This window comes from Camelus bactrianus, chromosome 4 (assembly GCF_048773025.1).
Source record: "Camelus bactrianus isolate YW-2024 breed Bactrian camel chromosome 4, ASM4877302v1, whole genome shotgun sequence".
In the NCBI taxonomy this organism is placed as follows: Eukaryota; Metazoa; Chordata; class Mammalia; order Artiodactyla; family Camelidae; genus Camelus; species Camelus bactrianus.
Genome location: NC_133542.1, coordinates 29,983,295 through 30,010,889, shown reverse-complemented (window position 1 = coordinate 30,010,889; position 27,595 = coordinate 29,983,295). Strand labels below are relative to the sequence as shown.

The window sequence follows — 27,595 nt, the reverse complement described above, 5'->3', positions numbered from 1 at the left end:
TATTCTGTCAAACCCCCTCCTGTCGGGTAGAGAGTGACTTCATCACATCCCAGCCCAGTTTCACAATTTGTAGGTCAGTTATGATGACTCAGTCTAGTCCCATGTTTTCTAACAGCTTTTTGAGATATAATGCACATATGTATGGTTCACCCATTTAAAGTGTACCATTCAGTGATTTCTTGTATATGTATAGAGTGGTGCAGAAATCACTACAATCAACTTAAAAACATTTTCATTATCTTGAAATGAAACCCCATGTGCTTGACCCATCACCTGTCTACTTCCCCCTATACAACCAGTCCTAGGCGACCAATCATTATTTTCTGTCTCTATGGATTTGTCTGTTATGGACATTTCATATAAGTGAAATTATATAATATGTGCTTCTTAAACTTAACATGATGTTTTCCAGGTTCATCTATATTGTAGCGTGTGTCAGTATTTCATTCCTTTTTAAGGTTGAATTATATTCCATTGTATGGATATACCACAGTTTGTCCTTTCACTAGGTGCTAGACAGTTGGGCTCTTCCCACTTTTCCAATGGGCTACTATGAATCTTCATGTATACATCTTGTGTAGACACATATTTTCATTTCTATTGGGTATATACCTAGGAGTGGAATGCTGGGTCATACAGTTACTCTGTATTTAACTTTTAGGGGAACTGCCAGAATCTAGTCCCACTTGAAATTCCAATCATATCTCCTTTTCACAAATCTCCCCTTCTCCCAGAATAGGCTGAGCTTGTGGCTCTGTTATCTTTCAGTGGAGGAGGGAGATAGCACCAGGCACTTTCTGTGTAAGTTGTCCAGCCAGAAATGCCCCTGTTAACACTTTGGTATCTACTCCTCCAGTATTTTTTTGAGGTATATAGATTTATGAGGCAGGAAAATGTGCTGAGATATTTGTTTGAGTTTTATTTGGGCCCCATTGTGAAAACACCTGGACCTTCTCTTGCTCTGAGATAAGTCTGTTTTCCCAAGCCTGTGTGTGGTGGAATAACTGAGCTGCCTAGAGAAAAGATTGGAAAGACATGCACAGAGCCGGGAGGGAGCCTATATGATGCAGAGGAAGAGAAACAATGGGGAGTGTATCTCCCTCCTAAAGAGGGGTAGGAGCTCTGATGAGTGATGTGTGGATCCTGTTGATATAAAACTCCTAGAGCCTCACAGGGGACACATGCCCATTTCTAAGACAATCATGGTAACTGGGGAAGAGAGGTCATTGTAAACCACATGCCTGGAGCTGTGGGTGGAAAAGCAGTTCCCCACGCAGCCCCATTCATGGGGTCTAGGCAGCCACTCTCATTTGTAGCTACTACATGTTGCATTCCTTCTTCTTTGAGGGATAAAGTAAAAAGAACGAGAAGGAGGAAAGGAGAATGCTGCTTTTTCAGAAGAAAAATAGGCAGAGAAGAGGCCAGTCATGTTAAGAAGACTAGAGAATATTAGAAAAATGTGGCGAAGAAAACCTACCCTGTCTCTTCTGACCCTACTCGTGTGAGCCCCAGGGAAATGGCGCGGTAGGAACGGGATTGATCATCCTCGACTGCATGCAAATTGGCCTTTTCTTGCCACCACGTTTTAGTTTCACTGTTGAAAAGTCTCATGGTATAGTGGGGCCTGAGTTCAAACTCAGACGTGCAACTAAGGAAAGGATGCCTGATGTCAACTGTTTCATCATATGTAATATGGGGTCTAACAGTATCTAGACCACAAGTTGCTCCAATAATGAAATGAAGTACTGTAGCGGTTGAATAGTGTTCCCCTCAAATTCCATGCCCACACGGAGCCTCAGGATGTGCCCTTATTTGGAAGTAGGGTGTTTGCAGATGTAATTAGTTAAGATGAGGTCATATCTGAATAGGGTGGGCACTAACCCAGTGCCTGGTGTCCTTATAAGGAGAGGAGAGGACATACAAAGGTATGCCCAGGAAATAAGGTCATGTGAAGATAAAGGCAGAGATTGGAATGATGCATCTGCAAAGAATGCCAAAGCTTGACGGGAGCCACTGGAAGCTAGGAAGAGGGAAGGAAGCACTTTTCCCTGGAGCCTTCAGCAGGAGTATGGCCAGGTGACACCTTGATCTCAAGACTTCTAGCCTCCAGAATTGAGAGAATTGGAAGTACAGTGTGTGTTGTTTTAAGCCACCCAGTTTGTAGTAGTTTGTTTTGGCAGCCCCAGAAAACAAATAACAACACTTGCATAAAGCTCTTGGTGCGTAGCTAGGACATGCTGCTGTTCTTCTTTCCCTCCCCTTCTCTTACTCCTAAACGCACACACAGCTCAAGGGGTACCTGCACGCAGAGAAGTGATGCTGAAAGTAAAACCAAAACTTCCCAGTAGGTTGGGCTTTAGTCAGTTCCTTAGAATCAGTTTCGGTTTGAATTGTCCTCAAGTTTCAAGGAAGCCTGAGCTGGATGGAGATGACATTTTTTCTTCTCCTGCTTAATGTACCTTATCCCCACATTTTTCTGTTATCCATCCTCGTATGTCCCTCTGCCAGCTAGAAGGAACCCTGGGTGGAAGCTACTGCTTGTTGCAGTGGTCTAGGCAGCAACCTATGCGTTTTTGTTTTTGTTTTATTTTGTTTTGGCTGTTTATTTAGTTGACTTCTATGAGGGAATCTGACAAAGAGCAACTGTTTGTTGTTTTATTTTCTTCCGCGTCTTTGCCTGAGGAGCTGTGCCAAGTCCTGACGTGAGTATCGAGTGGGCTGAGATTTTTCTTGTACTTTGAGTCAGTTTTGTAGACTATGATGAGGCTGCCACAGCCAGGTGAGTATGGGCACACTTTCTCTAAATACTATTGGAGGTGAGAGAAACTGCCTCAGAAATTGTGCTCAGGTGCACAAACAAGCAAATTTCTTCCTGTCCTCAAAATAGTAGGATTTCTCTTGCTTGTCCCTATGTTTATTATTCTTGTTGAGCAGTTTTATGAGGTGAGTTTTTTTTTTTTTTGCACAAAATAAATGTGCACTGAAAAAAACCTAACTGTTCCTGAGATTGTCTCTCAGCTTAGAATTTTGAAGAGTTAATGGAACTTAAAATTTTGGTTTTTTTGCATCTAACATCTGTTTGTGATTATCTCTTTGGCAGGCTGTCAACATTCCAGGCTAGCCTGTGTTTACAAGCTATGTTCTAGGAGTAAGCTTTTTAAAAATTAAAAATTAAAAAACTCTAATTGCACTAACTTATGAGATAGGCAACCATTATTTAATGAAAGAATGATTTGGACCTGCTAAAGGGCTTATTATTCTGCATAAAATGATGAAAGAAATGTTAGCAAAATGAAAGAAAGCTGCAACCATCGCTATTTATTGGTCACTACTCAGGTGCATATAATAGAAAAGAGATAACAATTCATGTGAGAAAGGATTGAAGTGAGGAGGTCAGGCTTGAATTAAATTACCTACAAATAAGATCTTCTAACCCTGAAATTCTGTGGTTCTATGGAAGAGAGTCATAGACATAAATTGACAAAATGCGCAGTAAAATACTTAGTGTGAGCAGTAAGTACTCAGACAGTTGTTTCAGTGGTCAGATGCTGATTGACCTGGATAGTTCTTTAAGCCCAAGATTCTATGAATAGATGAACCATATCTCTTGCCACTTGGAATTGGTCTATTTGCCTTCATTACCTGAACTCTCATTATCAGTAGAATCTTCCCTGGTTACTCTCCAAGGCATCTTCTCCCAAGATTTCTCCTGTCTGTGTGCCTTTCCATTAAACTGGAGCTCCTTGTAGGCAAGGACCACATCTTTTAGGTTCTTTGAATCCCAAGTGCCTATCACAGTGCCTCACAATGTGCATAGTTGCTCGTTCAGTGCTTGTTGAGTTGTTGAATTAATTGATTTGATGAAATGGCAGGTGAATCCCCAGTTGTGGGAGGTTTGCCTAATATTACAGGGGGCCGTGGGGTTGATGTGAGAAGAAGGAGGTGTAAATGTCCTCTGGGACAGTAGGTAGGGGTCATGCTTCTGAGTTGACTTGCTTTAAGATGCATTAGACAGTGATCCATAGAGTGTTGTATGTCATTTTTACTCCACATGGCAATGTCCAAATACAGCACATGCCTTAACTGTGGCACATTTGGGTTACCCTGTAGTGAGGCAGCTGCAGCCTGTTTTCCTTATGTCTCACCCTGCTCCATTACAGTGGGGCTCCCTCAAGTTTTATTTCCCTAATCTTCAAATGAATTCACAGAATTCCAGGATAGATAAAGGAATCTGAAAGGTTATTCAGGTCAATCATCTAAATGTCCTCCAGCCTTCCTAGTACCCCTCGGGGCTGGTTCCCAGCTCTCACTCTCCTGACCCCTCTATTATCAACCACTTCTGTTGCTCAGTGTTTTCCTCCCTTGGCTCTTAGGACCATTTCTTCTCTGCCTTCTTCTCTGGGCTCCTACCCCTACTCTGCTCTCCAAGTCTGGGGGCATTCCTCAGAGTTCAGACCTTTCCTTTCTAATCTCTCTTTTTATACTCTCCCCCTCCTCAGAGAGTTAACTCTTCCCCCAGTGTCAGCTAACACTTCCATACTAGAAATAACTTAGCTTTATCTCTAGTCTTGAATTGTGTCCCAAACTCTAGACCTACATTTTTCTTGTCTTGCATTACTTAATGACTCAAATCCAACTCATTGTCTTCCCTCTAAAAATCAGCTCTTGATCTTGTATTTCCTCCCCCTCTTCCACCCACCCCAAGGCATCAATTTTGTTTTGATAGTCTAGCCTCAAAACCAGTCAACTTGTTGCTTCTCTTTCTTTCCCATCTGGCTGATCACTTGCCAATCGTTTTGTCAATGGTCATCTCGATCAATTTATAGTTTCTCCTTCCTTTCTCTTTCTTTTTTTTTTTTTCTGACCCTAAACAGGGGCTTTACCAAATATCTGGATGAATACCACCTAATGGAGTAGCTGGCCCCCAATTCCACTCTCCCTCATTATATGCTAAAAAACAACCCAAAAAACTCAGATTAAATTGTTGCCACAAAACTGGCCTCTGTACTCCAAAAACGGATTGAAACTTGGAGGCAGAGTTTGGGGAGGATTAGAAAAGAACAGCTTTATTGCTTTGCCAGGCAAAGGGGAGTCATAACAGGCTAATCCCTTAGAGACTGTGAGTCCCTCTTATAGAAAAAAACTGGGTGGAACAGAAAAGGTGAAAACAATCAGGGCATTTTACAGGGTGCTGGTACATTGGTACATTTTCCTTAACCTCATTAATCTTTCTGACATCATGGGGGAACTGCAGAGGGTCTGTCCATTCTTCTGAGATTATTGGCCCATTATCTTCTTCCTGGAGCATAGCCTCTGGGTTAAAACTATTGTAAAGAATGTCAGGGAGAAGTTTGGGGGGGTCCTTCGCACAAAAGCAGTAAGGGAGAGAAAGCAAATTACAGGATTTCTTAGAAAGAATCAGCAGTTTTAGCATCAGGGAAGGTAGCTGTTTCCTACTTCTTTAGAATCTTCTTCAAACATCTTTGGTGTTGTCACTCAGTTTCTCACTGTCACTGTCTCCTAGTGGCAGCTCTTCCTGGCATTAATCCCTTAACATTCTTGTTTCAATCTGTATTTCCAGCCAGGTTCATGCCCTGTGTGTTTGTACCTCTGAAACTTTGCTTTCTGGGCCATCTCAGTGCCATCAAGAGTAGCTCCTCTCTGATTCCTACCAGTGCTTGAAAGGCTTATTTCAAATCCCACTCATCTAGGAAGTCTCCCTTCCTCCACTCAGCTTCCATGGTTTTTGCATTTTCATGCAAAATATTTTACACCACTTCTTACTATTTTTCATGTGTATAAACTTTAACCTTCTGACTATGTTTATAATGTCTTTAAGGGCACGAATCCTTTCTTAGATGAATCCTTCTATTAATTCTCCACAGTCTAATACAAAGACTTGCAAAAAATGGGAGCTCAGTGTTTATTGACCAAAAAACTTAAGGTGCAATATGAATTTAAGTTAAATTAAGGTAAATTTGAATTTAATTTAAATTGACTAGAATAGCATTTTAAGGCTACAGATAGTCTATCTATGCCTCAGATGGTTTAGGGATTGAATAATTACACTAAAAGTTTACTGATCCCCCTCTAAAAACAGAGCCACTGTTGCTAAGATTCCCTAAAAGCGTAAATGCCTGTAGGTAATAAAAGTGTGAATGCAAGCTGTAGGTAAGACAATAGGGTGTGGTAGGGCCTGGGGCAAACTCTGCATTATTTGCCAAAGGCATTCAAACCCAAATTATTTTAAAACATTGCTAATTAAAATTCTTCTTTTAGACATTTGGCTTCAAAAACAGTGATTAATTCAGGTATTTAAAATCAGCTTGGTGTGTGTTTATCTAGGTCTTCATAGATACCCAGGACTGTGCTAGACAGTTGAGGAGGAGAAGTCAAAAGAGTTAAGACTGTTCAGCCAGGAATAAAGTGTTACACAAACATGATCCTTTATGCTGGTTATTATTGCATAAAGAAATTATTTGCTAGGATCCTTGAGACATTTCCATAAAGTATTTATGCCTTGCTTATTCTAGAGACTAGAGAATTCTTGAAAGCACTGGTTCTGCTTGTCTTATTTACCTCTGCATACCAGTGCTTGGCACATAGAAAATAGTAAATGTTTTGAATAAAAGAAATAAAGAAAGAATTAAAACTTCTGTAAATTATTGTAAAATCATAAATTTCATCTATCAGTTCACAAATAGATTTCAGGAGGTAGGTGAAATGGTAAGAAACGGCCTGAAGCAACCAGAAAGTGAACCTGCTGGCACCTACAGTGATTTTTGATCTTCTTGCAAATTTTGCTTGGAAAAGTTTTCCTGCTTACATTTTCTGCTGACAAATTTCTCCTCAGAATTTACAGAAATTTTCTGGATTTTTTTTTGGAAATACAGTATGATTGAATACAATTGATACTAGTCTCTTTTATATAGAAATAAGCCAAATAAGATCTAAACATCTACTAAGCAGAAAGTTAAACATAAACTATTAAATACAGGGTAGAAAAGAAGTACTCTGAGAGGTGCAGCAGTTTTGCAGACATTTACTTAGGAGGCACAGGGGAAGATTCATGAAGGAGGTGACCCTGAGTGAGTCTTAAAGACGAGGTAGACTTTACCTGGTGAGATCTTCATGGGTTAGTGAAAGGAGTGGTCATATTAGGAATCCATGGGAATTTTGGACCAAAGATCATCAGTCACCACCATGAGTAATAATGACAATGAATGTGAAGAACACTTTGCCATTTGCAAAGTATTTTTCACATACCCCTCCCAGTATCAACATGTTCGAAGGGCTATTTATATTTATGGCTCATGGACCACGGGAGCCTGATTTAGACATTCAACAAATATTAATGAGGACCCACCATGTATCAGGGGCTATTTGAGGGACCAGCGACATAGTAAGCAACAAAAACAGAAATTCCTGCCCTTGGGGAGCTTAATCTTCACAGGCAGGTAGAGAAACAGAGGAAAAAGAACAGAAGAAGCAGAGAAGCAAAAGCAAAAACAGAAGCAGCAGAAAGAGGAGGAGAAAGAGAAGGAGGATGAGGAAGAGGAGGAGGGAGGAGGAGAAGGAACAGGAAAATGTCCACTGAGGTAGGAACCTTCCACTTGATGGTTTCCATAGACTCAGGAAGCGTTCTCCAGGTCTGCTTCTCCCTAGGTGAGGGAAGTGGCTGACCGACCGAACGTCACATTTCTGGCTACTGGCTCTGCCACAACCTAGGCAGCAAAGGTTATGCAGCACCCCACATTGTTTTGTGTTCCTAATAACAGAGTGCCTAAATTATCAGAAGTTTAGCTTTTTATCTATGTACACATACACATATGTACACATTTATAAGTTGAGGTTCATTAATTATCTCCATGATGTCATTTCCACTCACTTTCTTAAATGCCTTTTAGAGGAAAGGAGTAAAAGACCTTAGCTGGAATAAGTCAAGTCTTATGTATCTTAACTTCATCTTAAACGTTGTGATCGATAGTTACTGATAGGCCAGTAATACTTGTGGTAGTTAGAAATGGAATCATGCTTTAATTCTTAAAAAAGAGAAATGTTCATGGTTCATCAAAAATCTTGGTATGTTACACACTTGAGTGTTAGCTAACATGGGGAAACCAAATGGTTGAGACTGGTTGTTTAGGGCCACTAGTTGCATAGATGGTACACGGAAGGGACCTTGGAAATCACCTAGTTCACCCCTCTTTTTGCAGAGCCGAGAGTGAGTTCCTAGGGCATTAGGGGACAAAGACTGGAACTCCTGTCTCCTGATAGCTACCTTAGAACTCCTTCTTACCATGCCACCAAGAGAAGCATCTTTTCCAGTGACCTGAGTGAAAGCAGAGATGGGACAGCAATTTGAACAGGACTTTCCACAAATCTAACAAGAATAGCTTTTGCTTCTTCTCACTCTCAAGCCTAATCATTTCCTGACTTAGAAGGCCCTTCTTGACTCCTCCTGGAGCCACTAGAAAATGTTCTATGCCGTTCTGCTCCATTTCAGATCACGACTTGACATCAACACTTACAACTTGTTCACAGGCAGAATTACCAAGAATTACCCAGAAATTCATTAAGAATTATCTAGAAATTAAGAAATTCAGCTAAACTGATCATTTGATTAAAAACTTCTTTTCCACCCACATTCCAAAGTATTCATTAGAAGCCAGCTTGCCTGATATAAAGTTAGCGGTAATGAGCAACCTCAACTTCATGGGAAGGCTGGCAAACACAACCATGTACATAAGGGATGTACAATTAAGATGAAAATGAACAGCTGACCAGGTATAGATAGTAAGATATTTATATCCAAAACAAAGGTGAATATTAAAAGGGGAGACTACAGAGGGAGTGTGGTTGTTTGAACATGTTCATTGTATCATGGAGAAGCAGCAACATGGTGCTCATTTAGGCAAAGGAGTGCCTTACACATGGCCGCTCTGTAAATGATGCATTGAGTTAATTAACTTTGGCAATGCACTCCATAAATTTTCTAAGTAAATTCTTTCAGGCCTTGCCTATCTGAATATTAAGAGTTCATACTTCCCTAACATTAAAGCTTCAAGAACCTGCTTCTTCAGAAAACGTGGTTCTTCTAAGGAAACCAGAGGGCAGGGGTCTTATCCAGATTGTCTAATGTTTTGAGAGAGGTTGGTGAGGGGCTTGAGATACCTGTGTAAACATTCTTCTGGGAGACAACTTTGTAAATAATTTTACTGCTAAAAAGGGATCACTTTCTGCCTCTTGTGGAAACTCTTGCTTCAACATGCACCCTTTGCTTATTAAACAATTCCAGAGATGATGCCTTCCCACTCCATTAGTGGCCCATTCTGTTGTGAGTGGTTCCATTCAATGGAAAGTTCTTATTTGGGGCCAAAATAAACAACCAAGTTAAGGTTTCTGTTTCTCTGATAGGGAGTGGAGTCAACTGGGAGCCAGTACTCCTCAGATTCCTGAATATGATGCTAAGCTCTTGTGCAAGTAAGCACTCTTTCACTTGTCCATTCAGCACACAGTTAAAAGAACCTAATATAGGGCAGTCCATCCTTTATATCTGCAGGATTCCACAACCCTACATATAGGACCAACTGTACTATCAACTTTACATAAGGCACTTGAGCATCGGCAGATTTTGGTATCTTCAGAGGATCCTGGAACCAATACCCTGCAGATACCAAGGCAGACTGTACAAAGAGCTCTTGTTCTAGCCTAGGAAAACAGAAGTGTAATATATCAACATACCAGTAATGAGTTAAGTGCTTCACTATAGGGGTGAGTAGTAGGTACAATTGAGGCAGAAGCACCCTAAGTTAGTTAGAAAAGAGTTATTCACTTCTGTTGAATGCATGAGAACGTAAGGCTACTTAAGGTACAATACAGTTTTTTAAACTCAAGAAGAAGTTGAGAGAGAGGAAAAATAAGATTAAAAAAATAAGATTAGACATAGAAGATTAGAATTCTCAAAGCACCTGTGAGGCGCTAGTCATGGAAAGTGCATGTATTACTCTGTGACTGAGGCAGAAGGTGGTAGGTCAGGGAAAGTTTTGTGCGCTGCACTAAGAACTTTACCTTGTAAATAGTGGGAGCTGCTAAAGTCTTTTAAGCAGGAGTGACATGGTCAGATTCAATTATTCAGCGTTCAAGAGATTGTTCTGCCTGCTAGATAAGGGGATAGTTCACTCAACAAATACTAATCAAGTGCCTACTTATTGCCAGACACTGTTCTGGGTACTGAAAACATAGTCATAAGCAAATAGATGAAGATCCCTGCACTTTTAGTGATTATATTCTAATGGAAGATGGCAGGTAATAATACAATAAACAGGTAGGTTACATAGCATGTTAGATGGTAATGAAAGCTTTGGAAAAGAGAGACAGAAAATGGAAACTGGGAATGCTGGATGAGTGGTGCTATTGCAATTTTCCATAAGGTCATCTCATCAAAAAGAGTAAAGTGTCCAGGCATAGGGACGGGCACATTAGCAGCAAGGTCCATCCTTGAATGGATGGATCTGGGGAAGAAGCCAGATCCTGGAAGCAGGCTTAGGGCCATTTGGGCAGGGAATTCCAGCATCCCAAGGACCCAGATTGTGGGGATGGTGGAGAGAGATCACAGGCTCCAGATGACACCTCTCAGTCCTGCGAACACTTCACACTGCATGAAAGGCATGAGCACAGTGGGATCCTCTAAAGCACAGGAGAGCTCAGGACAGAGGCCCCTCTTACTCTCAGTGAAATACTGAGCCATCAAAAGGTTTTAAGAAGACATGGTTTGACTTATATTTTTAAAGAATTGCTCTGGCTCCTGTGTTGACAGTCAACTGTAGGAAGGCAAGGTTACAATCACCATGACAGGTGATAATGTCTCAAGTTGATATGAAAGCAGTGAGAAGTGGTCAGATTCTGGATATGTTTCAAAGAAAGGCCTACAGGATTTGTTAATGAACCAGATGCAGGTGAGAGAAAACAGGAGTCAAGGATGACACCAAGGTTTGTGTCCTCCACTTTGTTAAGAGGAGGATGGAGTAGAAAGAAGCAAGACTAGAAGGTAAAAATGGCAGTGAGGAGGCTCTGCTATGGTATAATGAGAAATGGTGGGAAGCTGCATTAAGGTGATGGCAGTGGAGTGGTGGAAGGAAGAGGCATAATCCAAGAAGTATCCAGGAAGTAGAATTAACAGGTGTGGGGGAATGGACTGGATGTTCAAGATGAGAGATGAGTAGGTTTAAGATGACCCCCAAGATTCTGCCTTGAAGCAGAAGTTATTATTGTTGGCACTATAGAAAAATGGGACACAAAGAGTTTTCATAACTGTCCAAGGTGTTAGAGGCTAATAATTTATAGACCCAGGATTTGAACACAGATGCATCTGACTTTAGAACCTGTGCTCTTAACTGTTGCATGGGACACATTATCCCTAGAAGAAAGAAGGTTGCTTGTTGGAAAGTACCTTTATGAAAGTGTCTGTCTCTCAACTGACTCAAGGAGGCAGTGTGCAAGGAAAGTCCCCTTGGATGGGCAAGGAAGAAAGGGAAGTTAAAAGCAGTGGTGAGTGAACTAGGAGTCTTTTCTGTTGCCAGACCACATGTTACATGCTATCCTTTTGTATTCTAGAATTTAAAATGCTGGGCAAGGCTGCAGGTGCAGCTTAAGATGTTATCTTCTTTATACATATTTTTATTTTCAACAAGGAAGAGGGTTTTCAAGTCTAGCTAAGTTGTGTCTAGAGCATTGCCCAGTGGAAAGCACTTGATTCTCTTCCCAGTTGTTACCTGCTGTAATATCTCCCTCCCTAAACTAAGAATACAGCCCACCTGAATTCCCTTCTAGCTGCTGCCCCATTTATCCTGTAGCACTCTTCCCTGAGTTGCCTATATTCTGTTGTCTCCACATCCTTACCTCCTATTGTCCCTCGAATCCACACAGGCTTTCATCTGCACCAAACCCACTGGTACCATGCTTATCAAGGTAATCCATGACCTTCATACTGCTAAATTTAGCTCTCAGGAGCTGGCTCAACTGATGACTTTCTCCTTCTCGTACTATGTTTTAAACTCTAGGTTTTATTATTGTTTAGGTACGGTGAGGCCAACAGATTAGGAGGTGAGTGCCATTGAAAAAATAATTTGTTATACTCATAGATTCCAAGAGAAAAGGTCATGCCACTCCAAAGGGAGCCACACAGGTAAATATCAGGGTCACACAGGAGGCATTGGGAGAAGATGGGGAAGTAGCTAGGAGCCTTTACTGTGGCTTCCACAGGAACGAATGGGGCTAGTTTGAATAATTTCAGCAGACTCTGGGGGGATAGGAGCTGTCCCTTATTGTCTAGTATCTGGCCCTGGGGTGATTAGGGCAAATAGATAGTGGCCCAGAGTGTGAGATCTTAATAAGGAGGTGATTGAAGATAGGGCTTTGGAGTGGTTGATTTGCATATGAAAGGCGCACTTGAGGGTGAGTTGTTTACTATTTCTAGGAATTGGGTAATCTTGAGGGGGCAGTCCCTCCACAGTCAACAAGGCTCCAGAAGTCAAATGAGAATACAGAAAATAAAAGAGATGATTCATTTGCCTTTGTACCCTGCCTCTCAGTTTTCTTTGCTAGTACCCTCCCTCTCAAAGATCCATAAATGTTGGAATGACCCACATCTCAGTCCTTTTGACACTTTCTCTTCCTTATCTCTCTTTAGATGACATCGTGCAGCACCATGGCATTAGTAACACTTATACGTTGATGATTCCCAAATTTATATTTCTGCCCCAAACTCTGGACTACCAGTTATCCAGCTGCATACTAAACATCTTCAACGTGGATACCTAATAGGCATCTCAAACCAAACACATTCCAAATACAAATCTTGATTTCTGCTCCCTAATCTGCTTCACTCTTAGTCTTCTCCATTTTAATAAATAGTATCTCCATTGCCCTAGAGACTCAAGCCCCAAACCTAGAAATTTTTCTAGATTTCTTTACTTTTGTCAAACTACCCTTCCAACCTGTCAACAATTCCTGTGAAATCTCTGAAAATATAGAAGTCTTAAATAAATGGAAAGACACACTGCATTCATGGATTGAAAGACTTCATATTATTAAGATGGCTATATTCTCCAGTGGACCTACAGATTCAGTGCAATCCCTATCAAAACTCCAGCTGCTTTTTTTGGGTGTGAAAATGGACAAGCTGATCCTAAAATTCACATGGAAATGCAAGGGAATAAGAATAGCCACACACCAAAAACACAAAACAAAACAAAACATAAAACCCCCACAAAACTTGAAAAAGAAGAACAAGTTGGAAGATTCACATTTCCCAATTTCAAAACTTACCAAAGTTACTGTAATCAACAGTCTGTGGTACTGACATAGGAAAGATGTATTGTTCAGTGGAAAATTAAGATTCCAGAACTAAGCTCATACATTTAAGTTCAATTGATTTTTGGTGAGGATGCTAAGAGAATTCAATGGACAAGGAATAATCTTTTCAACAAATTGTGCAGCGGCGACTGGATGTCCACATGCAAAAGAATGAATCTGGAGCCGTACCTCACACCATACATAAAAATTAACTCAAACTAGATCAAATACCTAAATATAAGAACTAAAGCTATAAAATTCTCTGAAGAAAACATAGATGTAAATCTTTGTGACCTTGGATTAGGCAATGATTTCTTAGTGATGACACCTAAAGCATAAGCAATTAAAAGAGAAAATAGACAAATTGGCCTTCATCAGAATTAATTTATGCTTTAAAATTAAATTAAAACATTTGTGCTTCAAAGAACACTATCAAGAAACTGCAAAAACAATCACAGGGTGGGAGAAAGTAATTGCAAATCGTACATTTGATAAACAGTTTGGCAGTTTCTCAAAAAGTAAAACAGAGTTACCATTTAATGAAGCAGTTCCACTTCTATGTATATACCCAAGAGATTCAAAAATATATCTACACAAAAACTGGTACCTGAGTGTCATAGTAGCATTATTTGTAATAGCCAACAAGTGGAAACAACTCAAATGTCCATCAATTGCTGAATGGATAAACAAGATGTGGTGTATTCATACATGGAATATTATTCAGTCATAAAAAGGAATATACTACTGATAATGTTTTACAGTACAGATCAATCTTGAAAATAATATGCTCACTGAAAGAAGCTAGACACAAAAGACCACATATTGTATAATTCCATTTATATGAAACATCCAGAATAAGTAAATTATAGAGATAGAAAGGAGATTCGTGATTGCCTGGGGCTGGGGGAAGAGGAAGAGGAATTGGGGAGTTTCTGCTAGTGAGTATTGGGTTACTTTTTGGAATAATGGAAATGATCCAAAATTAGGTACTGGTGTGGGTTGCATAATTCTGTGAATATACTGAAAACCACTGAATTGTACCATTGAATCATCTGTGTCTTAAATATATCTATGTGCCCACACCCACAGTCCTCTATTGTACGTCAATCATACTCCGATAAAGCTGTTACGAATTTAATACATTTAAAGGACCAAGAAAAAATGTTTAAAAATAAAAAACCATCAACAGACCACTTCTTACCTCCACCAGCCCCACCATTCTAACCCAAACTATCATCTCTGCAAAAACATTCCTTACTATCACTCTGCTTCTAATCTTGCTCATCCCATTCTCCTTCACAACAGTGGTCTATTGTCTACACCAAAACTGAGTCCTCTTTTAAAAATGTAAAATGAGATCATGCCATTCTCCTGATCCAAATCCTCCACTAACTTTCCACTATACACAGAGCAATTCTGCTTTTATCTGATTTAGATGTATGGCTCCAATTGATTTCCCCTTGGAGAAATGATTCTATGGCTGATAAAATTTTGAAAGCCTGTTTGAAGGAAAAAAAGCTGACAGTGGTATACCCTGTCCCTTTTGCCTTCAACCTCTAGAAGTCCCTGGGTGGAAAAGTTGAGCAAAGGTGGAAGTACAGGAGTTGAAACAGGACCAAGGTTTGGCAGCTACTCAGTGGAGCCAGTTCTCTGCTCTCCCTGTCTACACCTCTTAATGACAAATAGTTCAAGTAACGGGTACATTCAATCATAGCCCTGCAAAGAGCTTGACTGCTTTACCTGCTCAGTCAACTCCCAAGTTTTTGCTGAGACTCTAACTCTGTTCTATTGAACACTATCTAGTGTCTGACTCCCAGAGTTCCAGTGCAGCTGGAAAAGGTGATGTGTATTCTTCATTTGACAAACAAGATTGGTTTTCAAGGGCCTACTACTGAAACTATGGAAGGCTTCATGGGAGAGACAAAGAGGTGCAGATAACCACCAGCATGGGTAACTATGAGGACTGGTTCATATTTAGAAACAGTTGTTAGAGAAGGAAGAAGTGCTTCTAATTTGGATCGAGAGAGGGCCTCGCTTCTTCTTACCCTATCTCCTCTCTTCTCTGAGTGATCAACCCTTCTCGACTCCATCACGGTCCACTGCCTCCCCAAAAGATTTGTTTACGAGTCATTTTCTTGTTTTCAAGAGTGAGCAAATGACCAAATCATGAGACCCAGCAAACTGCAGGTGGCTCTGAGACTTTCAATTGTCTGTTTCAGATCCAGTACAGAACATGTTCCTCCTCCTGCTAATTCTGAGCCTGGAAATGCAGCTTCATCAGACAGCAGGTAAGAAAGGACAAAGGGAGGGGACTGAGAAAGAGGAACAGGTAATGACCTTCAGCTGAAATCAAGGACGAGACTGTGGTCCTCAGGCTGAAGGCTTTCTGTGAGAGGCAGTGTGATTTCTGGTTAAGCACAGCCAAAAGAATGGTGCCCAGGGTGGCTTTTGTATATCCGTGTCCTTGTCTTACAGAAACAGGGACTGAGAATATTGGCCCATCTATCCCCACTGTCCAATAATGGTAGTGACAAGAAGTCAGGACCACTCAGACCGTGCACCTCTGAACTGACACAAGAGGGCATGGGTGGAGTGTCCTGAAAGGTGAGATGCCACACAACTGTCCCCTTCTCTTCTGGCAGGGACAGTGAGGAGACAAAGGTCAGGGGGACACCTTCTCTTTTAAAAAGCAACATCAGCAACCTTTGGTCATTCACACATTAATGTGGATTACTTGAATTGGAAAGTCAGAATCTTCTTGTGTCTAAATGAATAATGAACCTTAAGGTTATGCCTTTGGATTTTGAAGAAAGATATTCTACTGGAGAATGTAGGGCAGGGAGGAAAGCAATTTCAGGAGTTTTGCTTTTCTGGGGAAAGTAGTTCATAGACCATTCACATGTGCAATCAGGACCATGAGTGAATTACATTGGGAGAATACCAGTAGGTAAGAGAGGAAGACAGGCGGATACAGAGGATTAGGTCCTCTATGATAGCAGCCCTGATTCCATGGGAAGTCATCCAGCATTCCACCTTTGATTGAGAAAGAGTGCCGCCTTTGGCACAGATAACTTTTTGAAAAGCTTTTCCCTCCCTTCCAGGTGGTCCCAATTACTCTCTACCCAGTCATGTTTCTCTCCCTCCCTTGGGCTGCCCAATCTGGACTGGTACTAGAGACATCGACTTGGGGCCATCCATGGAAAACATCCCTATATTCTGCGTACTTCAGCCCTGCCTTTGCAGTGGTAGTTAAAGGAACACTTGATGTGTCCTTTCTACGGGACCCTGCCCAGCTGGGATTTTAGAGACATAAGAAATTAACTCTTTCCTTGTACGTTCTGTGGATGCTTTACAGTGTTATCTATAATATAAGTTAAAGTTTGAAGTGAAAAACTATCAGAAAACATTTTCATTTAGTTTTTCAAATATTTATTTTTAAATTGACATGAATTAAAATTTTACTGTTTTTTCATAAAATCATCCATGAGTTTTGACAAATGTGTAGTCACACAGCCACCACCACAGTCAAGGCCCAGACAGTTCTATCACCAAACAAAAAATCCTCCCCCAACTTCTAAGCCCAGGTACCCACTTATCTATTCTCTACCCTATAGCTTTAACTTTTCCAGAATGTCATGTAAATGGGATCATTTATTAAATACTCTTTTTGTCTGGGTTCTTTCCACTTAGCATAATGCACTTGAGATTTATCCATATTGTTGTATGAATCAATAGTTCACTCCTTTTTGCTGTTGAGTAGTGTTCTACTGTATGTTTGTACCACATTTTGTTTATTCATTACCCAGTTGAGGGACTTTTGGGTTGTTTCTTATTTTTGGCAATTACAAACAAAGTTGCTACAAACATTTGTATATAGGTTTTTGTGGAAGCATATGTTTTCATTTCACTTGGGTGAAAACCTAGGAGTGGGATTGCTGAGTCATATGGTAAGTATATATTTAACTTTGTAAGAAACCATCAAACCGTTCATAGTCTGTATACCATTTTTGCATTCCTGCCAGCAAAGTATGAGAGTTCCAATTGCTCCACATCTTTGACAGCACTTGGTATTGACATTGTCATTTTCTCTTTTTAAGTCACTCTAATAGATGTGTAGAAGTATCTCACTGTGGTTGAATTCGCCTTTTCCTTATATCTGGTGATGATAAACATATTTTCACATACCTATTGCCCATCCATATATCTTCTTTGCTGAAGTGCATATCAGATCATTTGGCCATTTTTAACTGGGTTATTTATTTTCTTATGGCTAAGTTTTGAGAGTTCTTTATATAGTCTGGATACAAATTCTTCATCAGCTATGTGTTATGCAAATTTTTTCATCTTTTCCTTCTCTTAGCAGTGTGTTTTGTAGAGCAAAGATTTTAATTTTGATAATATCCAATTTATCAATTTTTTTCTTTTATGGATTGTCATATCTAAGAACTCTTGTGCCTAACCTAAAACTTAAAGATTTTCTTCTAAACATTTTCAGTTGTACATCTTACATTTAGGCTTACAACTCATCTTGAGTTGATTTTTATATAAGGTTAAGTTTTGTTTGTTTATTTGTTTGTTTGCTTGTGGACATCCAGTTGCTCCAGCTCCAGCCCCATTTTTTCACTTGTTGAAAAGACTATCTTTTCTCCATTGGATGGCCTTTGCACCTTTGTCAGAAATCACTTGGCCATATTTGTATGGGTCTATTTCTGGCTTCTCCATTCTGTTCTATTGATCTGTGTGGATAGCTTTTCGCATTAATCACACTCTTTTATTACTGTAGCATTACATTTCATTTTTTTCTTATATTTCCATTTCAAAACCTAAGGACATGTTATAATCCAGACACACTTAAGGGAAAATATTTATTTTTGTATTTTGTCATGTCTTGGAAGAAAAAGTAACCCCAATCTTATATCTTTCATTTGTGTTTTTATGTTTTTCTTTTTTTGTCCTCCAGAAATGAATAAAACCCAGGAGGCACATGACCAGGGTGTTGCTTGAGGTCACTCTGGGCCAGGAACCACACCCTGAGTCACTCCACTTAGCCTATAATCAGCCTCCAAATCTACTTCTGCTGACCCCTGAGGTATACACAGCAGAAGAATCTAGTTGGGGAGAGGATTTCTGAGAGATGAGATGTCTCCATGCAGTATTCCTACAAAGAGAAGTGCATGAGTTAGGTGCTCAGAGCAGGCATCTGTCCTGAACCAGGAACTAGAGTTTTCTGAAAACTGTGGCTGTGTAAAGCAGTCCCCTGCCCCTACCCTGGTCCTACCCTCACCTGTCAAGTACTAAGATAGGAAGTCTGAAAACTCTTAAGCTTCTATTGCTAGATGGGGGGAAAAAAGTATAAAATTAGCTTGAGAGAAAGTTATCTCGGGAGGTAATGCAAATAACTTGTTTTGTGTTTCCTGGAGATGTGACGGCTCCAATTGATGCCTTGATTGCAAAAAAAAATGCAAAGTTCCCCAAAGAACTTTGAAAAACGCTCCAACATTACTCAAGCCAGCTATTTTAATCTGTTTAAAGAACCTGCATGTATGAATTTTTCAAGCTTTGGCCAAGTCCTTTACCCTTTAATTTAGTCAAGATGACCAAATGAATGTTTTGTTTGCTTAATTTCTGTCATGGAAAATTTCCAGTTTTCTCCTTTGGTAACATCAGGAAATCAATGCTAGGTTGAAGCTTAATTTAATAACCATGTGACATGAAATAAAAAACAAATGTCTTTTCCTTAGTATAAAGCTGCAAAGTATATCTATTTCATTCATGGATGGAGCATATACATGCCAGTGGATATATGGTCATATCTCTAGAGTTGTTAGAAGTACAAGCTTTCAAGACACAGAGATATGAATTGGAATTCCAACTCTGTGAGCTCCCACTCTTTGACCTTAGGCAAGTTGTATCACTTCTTTAAGCCTCAGTTTCCCTATTTGTAAAATGGGGGTAATGACCCCTACCTTGCAGAGTTTGGAGAACATCAAATAAGATGATGATGTAAAGTTTAGCCCAGTGTCTGATTCATTGTGTTTAATAAATATTAAGTATTACTCTACTTCCCAGTAACAATCCAAATGCAAACTAGTGTTATCATTCTGCTTATCAAATGTTAATGTGCATGTGAATCACCCCATTTTGTTAGAAAGTAGATTCTGCTTCTCTAGGTCTGGGGCAGGGGATGCAATTCTACCTGCCTTCCAGGAATTGTAGGAATGCTGAATGGAGACGCCACATTTCTCCCAGAGGAAACTGAGGACAACACTCTGAAAGGCAGGATGATAAGATGTTTGCAAGTGTAGGTGTTTTTGATTTGTCTAACAAATGGTTTCTCATTGTTCTGTGCGCATTAGAAGCTCCCAGTGAAATTAAAAAAAAAAAAAATTGATGTTGACTTCACAAAATAAAGTTCAGTTTTAAAGGATCCAAAGTGGGGCCTAGGCATTGGTGTTTTAAAAGTCTCCCAGGTGATTCCAATGATGGCTAAGATTGAAGCCCTCTGCTTAGTGATTCTAATGTGCAGCCAAGCTTGAAAAAAACCTCTTCACAGAATTGTTTGCAAGAGTGTTTTGATTTCCTCTGTAATTTGCAGTGAGAATATTTTAGGATTTCGAAAGTATATTGCATCTCCTAAACTTGTCATTTTATATTGGGTAATCAAGCTTAAAGCTTTGCATAGCTCAGAAGCTTTAATTGGGACAAACTTAGACCAAATAACAACTAATGTTCTCGTTATTCTGAGCTACTCAGATACATGATTCATGTTTGCCAATTTTTCTCTCCTCTTGTGAATGTTAGCTGAAAAATGTCACCTGCCTGAAAGGTAGCGCACTTTTTGCCTCCAACCCCTCTACACACACACTCTGTACAAGGCAGAGGCAGAGGGGAAAAGCAAGCATAAAGTGGATTTTTGTCAAAGGCCCAGACAGTGAAGAGGGGAGTTCTGCTGTATGCTATGGGGAGTTCCAGAGGAAGTTATAGCCACTCCCTCTCATGAGAAGAAAGTGTAAGTGTGGTAAATAAATTTGTTAAATAAATTTGATAGGGACTGCACTCAAAGTCTTCTGATTCTTGTTAAATCTCAGACTCAGCAAGTAACCTTCCTCACAAGCCCCATTTCTCTTCCTTGTTTCTTGTTTTATCTTGTGCAATAAAATAAGAGAAGGAAGTACTATGTGGAGAGTAAACGCAGTGTAAATTCTTGAACCTGGCACATAGAAGATGGTTAATATATATTTGATGGGTGAGTAAATAAGTATTACTCTTCAGGCAGGGTGGACTTGGTATCAGGCAGCTCTGTCTTAGTTATAAGGGAACTTAATAACTCAAGTATTTGGAGATGATTCCTGTCATAAAGGAATCTACCTTTAAGAGCATCCTCTTATGGAGACTTGGGGTAAGAGTTATTACAAGTGTTCAGTGGATTCCACTTTGTGGGCAATTTGGAAGCACGACATCTTTTTTCTCCACATCATCCCAGAGTCTTCTATACCTGGCCTAGCAAATGCAGATGTGATTGGAATTGTTTTATACAGAAGCACTCATGTTATAGCCCTGCCCCATCCCCATTCTGCCCGAAAGAATACTGGGCAGATGTGAACTCCTTTCTGCACCACAGGTATCTGTTAGAAAGGCACATTAATGTTCTCATTGTTAAAACAGGAGTTGGAGGCAAGATATAAACTTGTCAGTCATTATCAATAAACCTCAAGCCTATATTACACTATCACATGTGCTGTGTAGTGATTAAGAATGCCAGTTTGTGCAGTTTGGTGCAAGTTGCAGTTTGATGAGAGGAAAATAGAAGTGAACATGGGTAGACTTGTCCTTTTTTTTTTCTGCCTCTTCCTCTTTCTGTCATTTATATGTTAAACCCTGAACTGGAATTTAGTATTAGTATGTGCTAGGCACTGGAGATACCAAAAACAAACTCAACCTGGTCATTGCCTTCAAGGACTTGCAAGATGATACGAGGAAAAACTCGAGTCAGAAGAGAATTGCAATGTGAATCATTCAAGCAACTGAAAACCCCCGAACTACTTATACTGTGAATCTGTTGTCCAGGGTGGTCAGAATACCACTTTCCCAAGAATTAAAGCATGATACAAAAGAAAGGAACCAGTGTTTGCTGACCACCTACTACCTGCCAAAACAAGGTGCTTCACATGTGCCATTTTGTCTAGTTTTCAGCACAATATTGAGAGGCAGATATTAACCTTGTACCTTTTTGTTTTTTTAACATTTTTTATTGAGTTATAGTCATTTTACAATGTTGTGTCAAATTCCAGTGTAGAGCACGATTTTTCAGTTATACATGTACATACATATATTTATTGTCACATTCTTTTTCACTGTGAGCTACCACAAGATCTTGTATATATTTCCCTGTGCTATACAGTATAATCTTATTTATCTATTCTGCATATGCCTGTCAGTATCTACAAATTTTGAACTCCCAGTCTGTCCCTTCCCACCCCGCTGCCCCTTGTACTTTTACAGATAAAAGAGGCTGAGACTCATAGCAGTTAAATGACATGATCAAGATCAAAGGATTCATAATCCTTTTTTTTTTCTTTTTAATGGAGGTACTGGGGATTGAACCCAGGACCTTGGGCATGCTAAGCATGTGCTCTAACACTGAGCTATACCCACCTGCCCCAGCAAGGGCTCATAATCTTGGTACAGTCAGAATTTGAACCTAGGTTCATCTGTCACTAAATCCCGAGCTCTTTCCATACGTACCATGTTTTGTATGAAAATGACTCCTCAAATCGCATATTCTTAGAAACCATCCCCAATGGCTGTTTTGACTGATTAAATGAGTGGATTAATGAAGCAAGCTCTCCTGAAGATAATTTGATCTAATCTTCTGTCACAATTCAGAAGCTTCTTCGAGATCTTGCTCACTTAGTCATAATGATTTTCCATTCATTAACGATGAAAGCAGCGTCACTTTGTACAGTTTCTCACAATTTAATCTTGCACACACTGCCTTCATTACTTTTGCTGTGTTCGACTGCTCTGTGTGCTGTTGTTTTTATAGAATTCTTTAACTCAACTAAGCGTTTATCTTTTGAACAAAACAGTATAACCCTGTGGTAAATGGAAACCCAGTATCACTGGTACTGGTAAAGAGAGGGTATGAGTAAAAATAAATGTAGTGAAAGTAAAGTGGTTTTATTAAATTCTACCAGATTATTATTAACATCTGCCTGAGAGCTTCCTGTTTTACTAAAAGGAAAAATAGCCATTGTTAGGGATGTGAGAGGCTAGTTGCAAATTATATGTAATTTGAGGGATTGAAATAGAATTGAAGAGGGTATGAATTTCTCTTTGAATAATCCAACTCCCTTTAGGCCTTGATTCTGCCATATTTAAAATTATTTTGCATAGTTCTAAAGCTATGTGACATTTTGGGGTCACTGTTTCAAAAACTACAGATTTTAAAGTCAGATATTCGACTGGCTCTGAAGTTTGACTTTACTGACTGTATGTCCTGGAGCAAACCTCTTTGACCAAGTTTCCTCAGCTGTAAAACAGTAATGATAATACATATTTTATGATTGCATTTTCAGTATTAAATGATATAGATAAAAAGCCTGTGGCAGTGGCTCACATACAGTAGGTATACCCTAAATATTAGTCCCAATCTTTCTTTCCTTTTGTTGATATAAAAGATGCTTCCACAGTGGGCTTGTATGATGTGGTGGTGGGTAAGGGCACTTGTATTGCTATTGGATGTAACCGGTGTCCAGGTTCTTGTTCCATACCAGGAAGAATTCAGAGACAAGACTCATAGGTTAAGAAAGTGAAGCAGGGATTTTTTAGGGATGGATAGTACACTCTCAAGGGGAGAGCGGGCAGGCTCAGGTGAGCGGCTGCCCTGAATTTCTTTGGCAAGTTGGTTACATAGAGAGTAAAAATGAGTGGGCAGAATATTCATTGGGGAGGGAAGGATTTGGGGTCATATTCCCTGATTTTTAATCCCAACTCCACCTTCCCAAAGGGAGGAGGCATTTTTGTCCTTATTTCTTCTGGATCAGAAGTGTCATGGTGTCGGTGCTTGTTGGGTACTTCTAGTCTGCAAGGCTGACTTTATTGTGATGAGGGCATGATGAGCAAAAGGTTACATTTAGACACTGGAGAGTCCTGCCTTTCCTCATCTTTCTTTGTAGGCCTCCAGGCCTCTCCACCCCAAAAGGTATGATTGCTTATCAGTCCAAAGTTTCCTGCTTTTTTTCCTCTGCCCAGGGACCCCTGGTGCTTATATAATGTATGGTTTCCTGGATTTGGTCTGTGCCCCTCCTTTCTGCCCAATTCCTACCATTTGGTCTATGTCCCTCTTTCTCTGCTCATATCTAGCTATCTGCCTGCTCTAACACTTCGACTCGGCAATACCTGGGTCTGATCCTGGCTGTGCAATCTTGGGCAAGTTGCTTAACCTTTCTGTGCCTCAGTTTCATTTTCTAAAAAGAAAATGGCCCTACTTCACTGGCTTCCTGGGAAGACAAAAGGGATCATGTGTTAGCAGAGGCCTGAAACGTAGTAAGAACTCAACAAGTGATAATTGTTATTCCTCACTGGTGAGAGGAGGTAGAATTTGGCAGGGCACGATGTAATTTGATCCATATGAAGAAAATGTGCCTGGATAATAGGTGGCAGGAGGGCAGTCAGCCACACAGGTGGGGAGTGTTGAGAGGAGAGAACTACCTCAGAGCAGCGGGTCAAAAATTCCAGTCTTGGCCAGAACAGATTGGACAAAGGAGAAAAAGGAACCTCCACAAATGCCGAGATACTGACAGGTATCTCCTGAGAAGCAGGGTGGGATGGGTCTCCTTTGCTCCCATGCTATGCAGAACTGAAATGTGAAGGCAAACAATGGGAGAATGTCTTATTTTCTTTTCAGCTTTATTCACAGTGACAGTCCCAAAGGAAATGTACACCGTAGACTACGGCAGCAACGTGACCTTGGAGTGTGATTTTGACACTGGAGGTGACATGGAACTTAGAGATTTAAAAGCCAGTTTGCAAAAGGTGGAAAATGATACAACTTTGCTCAGTGAAAGAGCCACTTTGCTGGAGGAGCAGCTGCCCCTGGGGAAGGCCTTGTTCCACATCCCCCGAGTTCAAGTGAGGGATGCAGGGCAGTATCTCTGTCTGATCATCTATGGGATCGCCTGGGACTACAAGTACCTGACTCTGAAAGTCAAAGGTGAGTAGTTTCAGGCACTGGAATCCATGGAGGCATCCCTCCGACACAGGCCCTGCATTAGCTGCAAGTAACAGGAGCACACTAAAGGTAGCTAAGGCAAAACTGGAAGAACGCCTAAGGCTACCTCAGAGAAAACAAAAGCACCTGCTCAGAAATATTTCTTGACATCTGAGTATAAAGCAGCAGGGGTGAGGGTAAACAGGGGTGGAAGGAATAAAATTGGTCTAGAGGAAGCCAGGAAGATAAGTCCCTGAAAAGTGGGAGGGGACCAAAGATTCACAGTTCTCCCAAGGAACAACACTGACTTGATGATTAAGCTACTCTTTAGAAGTCCAGAGTTTTTAAAACCATGCTTTGCCATCCATTAACAGATTAAAATATCAATTTTGTGAGTAGCAACCAGGTGGGTTTTTTTTTAATCAATAAAATGAACAGCTTGATGAAATAGAACATATCAGAGAGCGGCTGAGTGTTGTTTCGTGAAACTCAAATTATTTCAGAAGTGTGTGTGCATCTTGCCTTATGGTGTAAAAATTTTTTTCTCACTGTGAGACAATCTAAAATGTTTGGAAAATACTACTCTAATCTGAGCCTCATCTATTGCACATGAAACAGTCAAAGCCCCAAGAAATAAAACAGGTGGCCTGAGGGAGCCAGTTAAACCAATAGCTATCCCCATTTCTCTGGGTTCAGGGCTCACCTCTCCACCACAGCATGAGCCAAGAACCCAAATCTGAAGGGAGTCTTTAAGTTCTTATTTGTTCTGGGAAAGGTCATTTTGGGAAAGGCATATGACAATTATCAAAGAATAGATTTGGCTCTGTTCATTGGCTTGTGTTTTTCAGCCTTCATTGACTGTTCTGAGTTAAACTGTGCCAGTTTTTCTCTGTCCTCTCCCCACCCTACCCACTAGGTCTCAGGGCTCTGTTCTTTGTTCTGGAGGGTCTGTGGATTTTGGTTCCTAAAGACCACTGGTCTTGACAGCAATGGTGTGACTTTATGATCTGGTATAAAGAAGAACAAACGAGTAATTAGACACGAGGATAAATGTTTTCACCTGTGACCTTGGGCTGGTTATTTCACCTTTCATAATCTCACATTTTTCTTACTTGTAGGATAGCAATAGTATTATCTACCAAATAGGACTTTTGTAAAAGTTAAAAGAAATAATGAACATAAATAACCGAGCATGGTGCCTGGCACTTGGTGTGTCCAGAGGTTTGGTTCAAAGACCCTCAGTTACTGCAGGGACAGTGACCTCTCACACCTCAACTCATAATAGTCATCAGAAAAGCCCTTAGCCTGGATGTAACTGCCTTCTATCTTTACTGCATTTCCTACATCCAAGCATCAACTGGGAGGAAATCCAGAGCATTGAAGTTAGTCTGAGTTCAACTAATGGAGGAGAGAGTGCTCTACATTCTCAAGATCCCCTAGTGTACTTGGGTATCTGCACCCCTACATCACTGCCCTATGTTTTGCTGATTTCTATTTGAGTGCTGTAATGCATCCAGGGTCTTTGGGCAATCTGGGGCCAGTCCCACTCTTTCTGGCTCAGGGGTGCCCCTCATCCCTAGGAAGGCATTCTGCCTGCTTCCTCACCCTGACAAAGGATGACTCAGGTGTGGAACAGATTTATTCCTCAAACCTTACTTTATATATTATTCATTCATTCATTAATTCATTCATTCATTCCTTAAACCCTCAATGATCTTCCAACTAGAGTGTGTGGGGATCACAAGGGCTTTTTATGGGATGCGTAAGCATAGGCAGTTTTAGGAAACGAGTTTCTAGATCTTCATCTTCCTCAAATACTCTTCCCCCAATTGAGTGTGCCTGAGAATGTGCCTTCCAGGCAAGGCTCTTGGGGTTCCCCTAAAACACTTCCTCTTTTATTATTGCTCTACCCACTTCATATAAAGCCTCCCTCTCTCCCATCGTGTAAAACCTCAGGGTGTAAAAACCTCTATAGTGCTAAACAAAAGAATGACTGAAAATGTTGATACCCTATCAAATTGTAATGACTAATAAATCCTTCTGCAAATCAGGTAGTATCAAATTCTCTGTTTTCAACAAAACTTAAGGAGGCCCTAATAGAGTTTACAGCTGATAATAGGAAAAAATGAAGCAGTTTTTTGTTGTATAGATCGTAAGGCTTTCAAAGAATGAAATGACATTACTATAACAGCTGTTTTCATTCCTACTTCCTTATTCATATAAGCAAGATTCCTTAGCCCTTACAGCTACCAAAAAAAAAAAAGAAAAATAGAAATAGAATTGATGCTGAACCTTGTCTCACTCCAACCATAAGTCACATGCATCCTCAGATTCATGAACAAATTGAAAAAAGAGCCCCACCCTTCCCATTAAGAAATACATTTCCAGTAAACTTTTTTATGTTTAGTAACCATCAGTATTTGTAATATTTTATGTTTTGACTTTACATGTGTTGATAATAATGGAAATTAGATTTTAATGCAGGAGAATACTGAACACTTAAAGCCTCATGATCAGAAGAAAAAATTTAGTTTCAATGGCTTACATGTTTTGTTGTTGCACAGAAACAAAAGGATAATCACTAAAGAGCTTTCAAACATGTTGCATAAGGGTAAAATTCTGTATAAAAAGTATAATTGGAACTGAGGTTTAAGGAATTAAAAGAAACAATGTAAAGCTCTGACCATAAAGAAAATTTTTGTATGTATTTTTCAATGGATGGTGGTGTGTGTGAAAGACACCTTTTTTGCTATCTAGGTGACATTGGATACATTTGTATAAGAGTGAAATAATTGCCTTACTAAAAATATGAATGTTTATAAAATGCTCTCATACCATGTTTGTCTAATGTAGAAACTTATGAAATAGTCTAAGAATGAAGTTAATAAATGTGTGAGAAGGACCATACTGCATCACAATTGTTTAAAGAGGGATGCAAGCAAGCAAAAAGAAAAAAGGTTGAAGATCAGCACCTAAGAATATTTTACCCTGATCAGGGGTCTCTGAAGGAAGCAGGAGAGATCTGGG

The 27,595-nt window shown here is 40.0% G+C and overlaps 1 protein-coding gene across 2 annotated transcripts in view; it reads left to right on the top strand.

The window, feature by feature from the left end:
• The first annotated feature begins 2,383 nt into the window (after positions 1–2,383).
• The window catches only part of PDCD1LG2 (programmed cell death 1 ligand 2), a 67,144-nt gene continuing 41,932 nt past the window's right edge, over positions 2,384–27,595 (top strand). Inside the window, exons 1-3 of one of the 2 annotated variants that reach the window (XM_074361602.1) lie at positions 2,384–2,702; positions 15,576–15,644; positions 24,266–24,571. In XM_074361602.1, the coding sequence (XP_074217703.1) occupies positions 15,590–15,644; positions 24,266–24,571 (361 nt within the window). In that variant the 5' untranslated portion in view covers positions 2,384–2,702; positions 15,576–15,589. The remainder of the gene's footprint in view (positions 2,703–15,575; positions 15,645–24,265; positions 24,572–27,595) is intronic. The other variant, XM_010960634.3, reaches the window with a different exon arrangement.